This window comes from Puntigrus tetrazona, chromosome 8 (genome assembly GCF_018831695.1).
Source record: "Puntigrus tetrazona isolate hp1 chromosome 8, ASM1883169v1, whole genome shotgun sequence".
NCBI classification, from domain to species: domain Eukaryota; kingdom Metazoa; phylum Chordata; class Actinopteri; order Cypriniformes; family Cyprinidae; genus Puntigrus; species Puntigrus tetrazona.
The window spans coordinates 6,372,381-6,384,807 of NC_056706.1; the positions used below are offsets into that span (position 1 = coordinate 6,372,381).

At 37.1% G+C, this 12,427-nt stretch overlaps 1 protein-coding gene across 1 annotated transcript in view; it reads left to right on the top strand.

Moving 5' to 3' along the window:
* Nucleotides 1-1,232: 1,232 nt before the first annotated feature.
* LOC122350670 (fibrinogen C domain-containing protein 1-like) overlaps nt 1,233-12,427 on the top strand; it is a 45,719-nt gene continuing 34,524 nt past the window's right edge. The window contains exon 1 of the mRNA XM_043247348.1: nt 1,233-1,663. Coding sequence (XP_043103283.1) covers nt 1,592-1,663 — 72 coding nt within the window. The 5' untranslated portion in view covers nt 1,233-1,591. The remainder of the gene's footprint in view (nt 1,664-12,427) is intronic.

The following is a 12,427-nucleotide window of genomic DNA, read 5'->3' on the forward strand; positions in this document are numbered from 1 at the left end:
TGCTTATCATATGCACACCAGTCTATTTTTGAATATTAATAGTACGTCAAATATAAACAGATCTATCTATCTATCTATCTATCTATCTATCTATCTATCTATATCTATCTATCTGTCTATCTTTTTATCTATCTATATTTTTATCTATCTGTCTATCTATCTATCTGTCTGTCTATCTATCTATCTATCTATCTATCTTTTTATCTGTCTATCTATCTATCTATCTATCTATCTATCTATCTATCTATCTATCTATCTATCTATCTTTTTATCTGTCTATCTATCTATCTATCTATCTATCTATCTATCTATCTATCTATCTATCTTTTTATCTGTCTGTCTATCTATCTATCTATCTTTTTGTCTGTCTATCTATCTATCTATCTATCTATCTATCTTTTATCTGTCTATCTATCTATCTGTCTATCTTTTATCTATCTATCTATCTATCTATCTATCTATCTATCTATCTATCTATCTATCTATCTATCTATCTATCTATCTATCTATCTTTTTATCTGTCTATCTATCTATGTATCTATCTATCTATCTATCTATCTATCTTTTTATCTGTCTATCTATCTATCTATCTATCTATCTATCTATCTATCTTTTTTATCTATCTATCTATCTATCTATCTATCTATCTATCTATCTTTTATCTATCTAACTATCTATCTATCTATCTATTTTATTAATTACTTTATTTGTGTATGTATGTTGATCAACATAAGCCTAATGAAAACGATAAGTACGCTTTATTTGTAACTTTTCGCACCACCAAAAAAAAAAATGCTCGGTAGGCTCCAAAGGCTCTTAACTGTCAGCTCACTCGTCTGTTCTCGGCTTATTGTGATTTGGACATGTTCGCTTTCCGGTTGAATGAGTCAGAGTCGTTCATTCGTGACCGAATCGTTCGGTTCACCGGGGTGAGGATAGTTTACTAAAACCGGTTCAAGAGATTCATCGGGGAGATCCGATTCTGAAAGAACGATTCGCTGAGGGATCGGACACCGCTAGTAGACACGGTGTAAGCGCAAGATAGGGAGGGGGGGCGGTTTTCAGGAGCTCTCCACCACAAACGTGTCCTTACACCACAGGAATGAAGCAAATCAAACGGACGCGCAGCACAGAGATATTTTGCACAACTTTATGGTTTATTATCTAAATTCGCGTCTTTTTGGCGTCTCGCAGACTGAACGGGGAAAGTTTTATATCCGAGGAGGAATACCTGCCGACGAACGGAACGCATCATCCGCAAACCGTCACACCTTCGCCTCAGCGTTTGAGCGCGTTGAGAAGATCGGATCTGCTCTCGGACTGCATTTTCTTGTTTATTTCTCTTTGGGTGTTAGGGACAAGTCCCTTGAAGTACGTATAATTGTCTTTTACAAAATGAGTGTGGATCTCTAGTTCCGTGCCCCGGTTTTCCGTAGGTTCGTGCGGATCATCTTGTGAAGTAGTTTTAGTTCCCGTAGACTGTTGTGTTGTCTCCTTTTTCTGTTTCTTGGATGCTGGAATTTAAGACTGACAGTCCCGTTCTCTCCTCATGCCCATGAAAACAACTCTCGGATGGTAAGGATTCCAGAGAATGGTAAATGATCGATGGAAAATCATGAACAGTGTTTCAGAACTCGAGGATGGACAGCAGCATAAATCGCAGGTATGTTGCACGCGCATCATCAGCCCCGTGTCGACGCATTCGTGCTGCTCGGGCAGGTCAAAAACTACGAATGTGACCAAATGCAGGTCTCACTGCGTTTATACAGACAGCAAACATAAATTCCGTGAGATTTACTCAGGGCTGCATGTTTTGAAACGCACGCCTGTATTAGTAGATCTCGAACACGTCATGCTTTCAATCCTTGTGATAAAGTATTTTTTTAAATATAAAAATGTCATGCTATGATTTAAACAAATATTAGGCTATTTGATCAAATCATAGCATGGCATGTTAATATTTGCTGTCTTGTATAACTAATTGCTTTGATTTAGGGAGTGTGTGTATATATATATATATATATATATATATATATATATATATATATATATATATATATATATATATATATATATATATATATATACACACACACACACCACACATACATATGGCCCATAAAACAAAGTTAGACTGTAATAATTGCACATACAGAAATCATATAATAATCATAAACAGCAAAATGGTCGGCGTTGCATACTCCTTGTCAGAACTAGTATCATTTAGTGATGACAAATGTACAAAATCTGTGAATGTTATAGCATTTTCTATACACAATATTTACTCAGAATCACTTAAAATTACTTGAAAGAAAATCCTTTAGTAAAATTTATCAATCAACGGTCTGCTTCAAATAAGTTTATTTCTACTAAAGAATAAACCCCTTTAGCTTTGAAGCGTTCCGAGCGATATAGTACCAGTGTTAGATGATACCTCTCTCCATGCCTTCTGCACGCGAGGGAATACATTTGTTTCTATTATGCAGCTCACACAGAACTAAGGGATTAAGCTCAGCCCCTCCATGTATGAGCGACTGCATGTCTGCCAGAAAATCTCGCTCATGAATGCTGGAAGTTCATGCATTCACTGCAGAGAGAGCACATCAGAGATCTGACGGGGGAGCTCAGCGTGCTGAAGGGTGTTGCATCTTTGCTTTCTTTATCTCTCACTGTCTGTTTCAAAGCTTGTTTGAGCAAAAAAAAAAAAAATCTATATCTCACCGCTGCCTGCATTTCACAGCCACTGTAATCTGCTGCGAGCGTTTATGGGGGGAATGTACATAACATGCTGTTTATAGCAATCCTGATTATAGAGGTTTAAGGATGGGATCACGGTCATAACAGCTGTTTATTACTGCTATCATCCTCACGTGGCATCCTCTAACCTTCTCTCAGTAGGGGTGTGAAGTGTGCATAATACAATGCCCTTTCAGGAATATGTCAAGCCCTGCTTTTGAAGCGTCAACATCAACACAAGCTGTTTGTTCTAATGGCACATCTTTATTTGCCCGTCTTGTGTAACTGAGTCATTTTAACACGCAGCACAACTGAAGTGTCATGCCAGTTTATCAAACTGCCTGGGCTTGTTTGCTTTGTGCCGCATAAGTTATTTTAGGGGTTGTTAATTAATCAACGTGAATTCGTTTGCCATCCATTTCTGACTGATGTTTATTAATAAAATATTCGCTTGGGAGGGAGAAAGGGAGAGAGGGGAAGGGTGCGATCTCATGGGATGAATAAAACTGTTCACCTGCTGTGCTGGAGCGTTCAGACTTTGATGGACACGATTTGTAATTCCTCGTGCTGCTCTTTGTGCCTTGATTTTTATACAGTTGACTATAATAGGTGAAGGCTCTGGTCTGCCGTGCAGTGGTTAAAAATAGGCTTAAGGGTCCTGTGAGACAGGCGTACAGGTAAAAGAAGGATTTGCATTTTTTAGCTTTCCTTCAGCGATGTGGTGTGTGTGTATTATATAATGGCCAAAGGAGTCACAGTAAGCTAGTTTAAGTTGCAGGCAGTAACATTATTGTATGGCATGGTCAGATGGACTCATTAGCTTTTTGTTCCTGGAGATTTTTCATTGTCGGCCCACCCGTGGTATTCTCTAAAACGTCTGCTCCTGCAGACACGCGTGCAATCACACTCTGGAACGAAACAGCTGCAGATTTCTTTCTGTCGTTATTTACCAACCTTCATGTCTTTTCCAAAAGCGTATGATATTCTCTTTTTTTTTTTTTTTGATGGAAGAGATGTTTAGAAGCCATTTTGTGTACAATTAAAGTAAATGGTAGGCACCAAAAGGACCTTAAAAAGAGCCCACACAAGTAGTGCACTGTTCATTCCGACAATGATAACTGTTTTAATAAACATTGTAATTCTTTGAGAATAGGTTCATTTTTATTGGCATCCGTGGTTCCTTGAAGAAGCTTTTAAAGAACATTTCCTCGGTACAAATGTAAAAATGTTCTTCAGATGATTGCGTACGCTTGCGCTTTGAAAATAATGTTTTTTTTGGGAAACCCAAAATGATTTTTCACTGTAAAAAAACACATTTGGAACCTTTATTTTTAACAGTGTATGTCCACACCAAGGCTATAATGATAATGAAAGAGAGAAACAATATTGCTGATTGTCCAGCTGATACAAATGCTGACAATTTAAAGAGACTGAGCATTTAAAGCGGCAGACGACATAATTGCACTTATAAAAACTACATGTAATTGTTCATCGGTGTGGACACTAATATAATTAGCATTTTTATTGTGAACAAGCCTCAAGTCGTAAGGTTCTTTTTTAATGCATCTTTTACCTTATTTGTGACATGCTCAAATTTGGATGTTTTCATAGAGAGAAGGCTATAGAGAATTGATCGTAAGTCTTCTGACTTGGAAGACTAGTGGTCTGTATGGACTGCTGTTTTTATGATGCTTCATGAATTTTTATGTTGCTGTCTTGTCATTTCTGGAGCTTGACAGCACCTGGTCACCATTGACTGTCATTATATGGGAAAGAATAGCGTGAACATCCTGCCAAACATGTCCTTTCCTTCTCAGTCGGGTTTGGAACATCATGAAGGTGAGTAAAGAATGACATAAATATCCGTTCTTCACTGAGCAGTCAGTACGCTGCTTCTGTATTTTTAACCCTGGAATCTGCTGGCTAAAACATCTGACTGGTTCTTCAGAGAAGGTAATTGATTTGCTTGTCGGCTTTTTGACTTACAGGCATTTTACTATAAAGGGCTGGAGGGATTGAGGAATTTTGACAGTAGTAAGAAACGTTTGCCATCCTGTAGAGCCAAAAAATGAGCAGTGGCCATTACAGCTTGCAGACTTCATCTCAGCACAGGATGATAGCAGCCACCTGAAGTTAAATAGAGTTTTATCAATTCATTTTCCTCTCAAATGTGTCAAGCTGCTTAAGTTGTAGTAGCTATTAGGATTTGCAAAGTGAACAGACTTGCTGACAGCCTGGGCAGCTTTTCATTAGGACGAAGTGTAGATGTGGAGGAGCCCCAGATACTTTATCTCTAGAGTTAATCTTTGGAGAATCTGCGAAGTCGTGCCCAGCCGTTGTCTGCTTTCTGTCCAGCAATTCCCAATCGACGCGCACAGCAATTCAATGCGGCCAAACAAAGACAATGTGAGAGATGTTTACCAATTGTGTGCTGGACACAATGGGGATGGAAAGTCCAAACATGTGGGCCGAAATTCATTTCTTCGGGATGCTTGTCAAACACGGCGCTGCCAATTAAACACTCCTCCAAAAACCTGGAAGCCTGCTGTTCTGTAATGAAAGCTGTAACCGCATGACTGAACATAGCCATTATGTGTGTACGGGATAAAACACTGGATACCTAACGTGTCCCCTAGCTTAATAAGTATGCTGCGACGACTCTAAAACGCTTCCCGTTTCATTATGTCGCAACGCTCATGTGCTTTTTCAGCCGTATTAATGACAAAACCCTGCTTATTCTCTTCTCAGAGCCGTTTATTTCCTCTCACAATAGTGCTTATGGTATTTTACGTTTGATCCAAGAAAAAAAAAATGGGTTTAAATCAATCAGCTGTGGCTCGATTTCAAAAATATCTTATAAAACCTTTCCATTTTCCATCCTTGTGGTGTTTCGGTGTTTATTGTGGCTGGAACTGCTATCAGAATTTCAACCATACTTTATTTCTCGTCAATCCCTCCTGTATGCATAATAAAGTCTTCTGGCCTTGGTTGTAGCACACCGACAGTGGATGGATGTGAAAGCTATATAGTCCCTACAGATATATGGTTTTCCCTTCTCTGCTGTTATCTGTGCTGGATATCCATCACAAGATTGTGGGGCTATTTGGGGGCGTATGAATGCTGATATATGGAGTCCCCTGGGCGAGGGTCTCGCTCTAAGAGTAGTTGTATAATTATAGGCCATCAATGGCTCTCCTAGATGGCATCTGTATATCAAACTGTCATGGATCGTTTTTTCAGTGTGATGGAGCGAATGTTATTTGGTTTAACCTCTGACATCATTCGGATGATCCCCGACGTGTCTCTTCCCTCTCACCTTCAACAATAAGGAATGATTTTTAAGATGAGGTATGGGAGTAAACAATTTAATTTGCTCTGGGTCAGATCTGTTGACATTTTGCAAAAGCCACCTTTATTTAATTCAGGACTATAGACACACCTTTTGGTATTTATCTTGTGTTTGACATTTCTTCTTCGCTTTTGAGATTAAACCCATCTTTAGTCAGCCTGAATGAAACGGGATACACTGTGCTCAAAACGCTTATAAAAAAATATGTGGACATTGTCGACTCGTTTAAATTCATTAAACTCACACTGTATATTTAAATGCAAAAGCATGCATCTTGTTCATTTTCCTAATGGAAAAGTGCAGTATGCAAATTGTGTTCAGCACGTGCAATGCTGAGATTTTTTTTTTTCAAAGTGGCACTTTCATTCTGCAGCACAAACTCTCACCAGAGCAATGGACATGGTCAGTGATGTTGCTTGACCAGTTGTGTTCAAGAGTCAGCAGTTTTCACAGATTTTATTTTTGGTGGTTTGTGCTATTTTTATTGACACAGGCAGTAGGGAGGCGACAGGGAATTAGTGGGAACGGGAACAGGAGGCAGACCTGGATCTCCCACGAGGACCACACTTGTCTAAAGCATGTGTGTGTGTGCTGCTAGGCATGGCATTTTTATGTAAATTATATATATATATATATATATATATATATATATATATATATATATATATATATATATATATATATATACACTTGTATTTATTAGTTTATTTAGGCATACACTATACCACCTGACACCTTCACCATGGTGCATAATATTATATTAATGCTTTAAAATGAATTATTAATTAATTTCTTTTTACATAAACAGCACTTAGTTTAATTTTATAGCAAATGAGCTTATTTTTGCATGAACACATGCTTTTTTTTTTTAAATCTCAATAATAGTTCAATGCATTTATGTATTGTTGAGTCAAAGGCCTTGAAACAGATCAGCGTTAAACGGGATAATATGATGCATTGCGACGAATGCAAAATAGAACATTACATGGTATCAACACAGTCATCCAATCCAGTAAACAGCCACATATGGTGAAATAAGTACGAATGGAATGGCATTTGATATTATAATTAGCAGGGGAGTGTGAAAATTATAGCCACAAAGCCTATTAGTCCAATGTATTAGAAGAAAGATAATCATATAAAGCAAGTGCTTAAGGCGGTCAGTTCTTTGTTTGTCGCTCGGGGAATAAAAGCTGATTTTGAATCTGGTGGATTGTGTTATTAGGAGACAGAATCCTGCTGGAGCCAATTGGGGTGGACAGATTATGATCTAGGTGGATTGAATGTGGCAGTACGAGGGATTTGTACGTGACAATGGCTGGTAGAGATTTGTTCAATGTATGGGAAGGTCAGAGCATGCAATTTTTGCTGCTGTTGGAATTGACCCTGGAGTGGCCTTCCACTCGTGCACTTTTGTATAACAGCAACAGACAGCGATAGCACAGATAAAGATACTTTCTCCGGCGCCGCGATAAAACCTTGTGTTCGTTTGCTCATACTGCATGTGGTCTACAAGGGATTCACAGAACGGATGTGCATCTGTTGTCTTTATCGGGATGTTTGAGGTAAATTCATTGAGGCTTTTAGTGTTGAGCTTTTTAAAACATCCACCAGTGTCTCAGTGAATTTTCCTCGAAGGCTGATATGTTAATCAATATCAGCAACACCGATAAAAGATTGTGGTGGGTCGATGTAAATCATAAAGCATCAAAATACCTTATCAACATGTGTAAATAAAAGTAAATAAAATAAAAACAAAATAAATTTAGTCTCTTAACGTAATAAAATGAATTAAAGATTACAATATAGTCTGTGTATGTATGTTATATTGTGTGTGTATGTGCATGTACAGTAAACACACAATATTAAAAAAATCTGTCAGAATATGTAGTAAACTTTTTATAAATATATTAATTAAAATATTTTTAAATAAAATAGTGTGTGTGTATAAATATATATATATATATATATATATATATATATATATATATATATATATATATATATATATATATATATATATATTATACAGACACACACATATAAATTACACGTATATATATATACACATATACATATATACATATAAATATATATAATATATGTGTATATATATGTATATGCATATATTTATATGTATATATATACATGTAAATTTGTATGTGTGTGTCTGTATAATGTGTATATATATATATATATATATATATATATATATATATATATATATATATATATATATATATATATATTTATATATTATATATTTAAATACGTGTGTGTGTGTGTAGATGCTGTACATTCTATACAGACATAGTAAATATATAAATATATACATTATATATTTGTACTTATTTTAATTTGGACTATTTTTTTGCACATCCTCACTGTCTCCTCTTACAAACCATTACTGCAGATCCTGCTGTTGCTGTTCAGATTTCTGTTCATGTCTCTTGAAAGGTCTTTAGTCCCACTGGCACTCGGGGCAGTTTGTGGCAGTTGCAGCAGACAGTTCTGTTGATATATTCGGTCCATTGTTAAACTAGTTTTCTTGCTATCATCAGCAAATGAAATGATCCTGACGTTATGGCTTGCAGTCGTAAGTGAAATGTTGAGAACATCTCTTGGTTGATTTGTAGGTCTGTGCGCTAATGAAGTTATATCGGCCATTATCGCGACTGGTGGTCTGCTTCTATCGCTTCTGTCAGGAAATCAGTGTGCATTGGTTTTTCAGTTGAATTCTGTACAAACGCTAATATAATTGTCACTTACAGCCATTCGGCAGCATGCAGGACAGGATGATTTGCTTTCTGCCAGTCAATTGGTGTGATTTACAAACTGGGTGATGTTTTAGGTGCTCTGGGGAAAGGGCAGTTAATGTGAAAAATCACCAGTCTTTTAAGACTAAGTGCAAGTAATGATTTAAGACAGGATACCTCGGCTTTTCTGATCTCCGCCGCTGTGGTGGCCATTTTGAAGCTGAGTGGTTTTAAAAGGAAAGATTTAGATTAAACATGTCTGAAACAGGCCTCAGCTGTTCTGAGCTCTGTGAGTCCCAGAAGCCTTTTGCATTTTTAACCTCTTATACCCATATTTTTTCCTTGCCAGATTGTATGATCTCATATCTAGACCTTGAGCTACACTACTGATGATTACTACTAATGATTGTGACATGTGGATTTTTAGTTTTAGAAATTGACTAAAGATTGTATCATGATTTTTCCATTCAAGATGCATCATCACAGAAGTCCCTGTTTGGCATTTTCATAAATTTAAAAATATATGTAGCTAGTAATAAGTATTAAATTAATTTTAGTGTTATTTTTAATGTTAATATATATATATAACTTGAAAAATGGGGGAAAACGCAGCTTCATTAATAACAAAAATTACTATTATTTTAATTATTATTGTATGTGTTGCAGTTCATGTATTTTGAATATAATTGACATCAATGACCCTTTGGTCCAAATCATGGTTCCTCTGTTTAATTAAATTAAAAATAAATGAATAAAATTGCCTTTTAAGCTGATCATTGCAAATACATAAATATTAAATATATCAACGCATTCCTATCCATGTCCATGTTTCTTTTCTTTTTGGCTCTATTGTGTAGAATCTTTCCTTTCATTCAGTTGTTGACTTGCATATGATTTTATTGTGTGGACAAAAAAAACCGATTGCTACACTATGTGTTAAGGCCAACATATGTTTTCTGACTGCTCTGCAGTCAGTTTCACGTCAGTGATCTAGTGCTTTTTTGACGTCAAACTAAACTTTTTTTTGTAGCCAAGCAACAGCAGAACAATAACATAATCACTCTTTCTCAAAATGAACTGAAGAAGAGATGATTTTCTGCAGACACAACACTGTCGCATATCGATGATCGGGTCTACATTGGGAAAAATGGGGCTTTGCTGACAGCTCCTTTTAGCTTGAAGCCATATAGAGAGGATGCTAATGGCCATTTCGCCCTATGTAATGTCTCGCAGAACCTTATATAGGAAGGCATTGCTCATTACGACATCCAGCTTTGCTTTCTGCCAACCATCCACTGACTGCACCTATAGATTTCCTGCTGTATCACATTCAAGTTTCTCCGTAACTTCCCCAAACCTGTGCTGTCGATAGTGGCCAGTAAATAAGACACTTAAAGATCTACCTCATCTATTTTAGCCTTTTGTGAACGTAACGCTAAAAGCTGGCCAACCTACTTTACAGTGGCCACGGATATATCAAGTGTCTGATCGGAATGTGACACCTAGCAACATAACCACAACCTTCTTCATTTGACTGGACTGAAGGAAAAATAATCAGACTAATCTCGCCCTCATATCACATCTCACTGAAACATGGCACTGGCTTAATTGTCTGAAATAACAATTATTTCTTCCATCTCACGATTTCTGTAATGCACCTGGATTTATTAGGCTGTGTGTGGGTACATATATAAAACATATATGATATATGCTCTAATAGACTACTGTGTATGTCACAGTTTCTATTAAAAAATAACTTTTTGATAAATAACAAGTTCTAAAGGACAGAATTTTTAAATTCGTTAAACTAACTACTGCCACTTTCGATCAATTTAATATGCCCTTGATGAATGAAAATAATTAATTTTAAAGACTGACACAATTTTGCATGGTAGTGGATATTTTTACATTTATCGCTACACATTCCTGATACCCCCCAGCGCTGGTAAGTAGTGAAGGAGAGTTTGACTGTTCAGTCGCTGTTCAATCATCACCTTTTTCTTCTGCCTAGCATAAATACTCCTTTATCCATATCAACCACTGGATCAAAGCTAATTATCACTTCCTCTTGGGAAATTTTGGCTTACATATTCAGTTGTAGCATAGTGTGCTTTCAGATGACTTTGGTCAGTGATATAAAGGGCAAATTCATATTTCTTTAGCCTGTTCAAGCCCAAAATGAAAAAGAATGTGCTTTATCATCAGTCCTATGTATTAAAAATTATGCATTAATTCTATAACTGACTTTTATATAGGTATTTTATAATTTTCTGGACTCAGCATGCTGGGTTTAGGAAAGGATTGCTTTGATTGGCTGCATGCAAAATAGCAAGAACAAGTCAATCTGGAAAGTATAGTTTTTTTGCAATTGGTGACACAAGGTTTGAGAGATTTCAGGGATTCATTCAAGTAGGTAGAAGTAGTCTGCGTGGTATTGCATTGCTTTTTCGCTCAACATCCAGTGTCATCACTGAAAATTGTTATGGAAGTGTTCTGTTTTGCTTTCCTAGGCAACCATGAAGCCTTTTCAGAAAACTGTTTTGTGACCATTAATAGGATTTTTACAATTCAACAAAACAGGCCTGTTAAATGGCCCACTTGTGGAACGATTGGACGGGTTGTGTATGAGGCTTAGCAGAAGCAAACAGAGAGAAGTGTCAGATTGCTGACAGATTATGAAAATATCACAAGTGGAGCTGTTGTGCGACCCTGGAAATGGTGAACATCGAGTGGCATTTTGGTCCAAATGTAAGCCATCGAACAGAAATACTGTAAACCTTCATCTAAAGTCCTCATGAGCATCACATCCCAAAAATCTGGACCATGTGCATCAGTCACTAAGCTAAGAAGTGGCATCAAATCACCCCGGCCCACCTTTACTTTCACTGTGCATTTGTGTTGACATAACAACTCCGAGTTGCTTGAGGCTTGGGATTTCTGATGGCTTTTAAAAGGCTGTTTTTGTTGCCACTCTGACCCGGGGTCATCTTGGTGTGATGCCACCTGCTGGAGGCGCAAATGGATTTGACCTCTGCTGAGAGGCGGTCATCGACTAACAGGGATTTTAGAAGCATATACGCATCATACTTGGAAAGTCAGACATGAGGGCCGAATCATTGCGCTCAGACACACACACACAAAAACCGGTTTCATACTTTACAACTGCTTTGGCAGCTGTCAAGTCACATCATATAAAGTGAGATGGAATCCATTATGGACAATCTAATTAGTTTCTGCACTGTGAAGCCCTAACCGGCTGTGTCATTTGAAATGCTCAGCACATGCCAGGGTTCAAAACGCACGCCATTCAGGGGGTTTTGTGTGCAAATTACCGGCTAATTCTTGAAGGTCCCCATTTTGAAGCGGAGTGCATTTCGTGATGGTTTTCATAAGTGTGTGAAAGCTGCGATTTATTGAACGTCTGTGCATAATACGCTGAATTTTAAAAAGATTTCCATCGACAGTATCCTTCTGTTCCTTGTATTTTGGATTTTTAAAAATGTGACTTGAAAACATTTCATCTGGCCCTTACAATACTGCACCGTTTTATGGAAATGTATCTCAGATTCTTTCAGCGAGACATTTC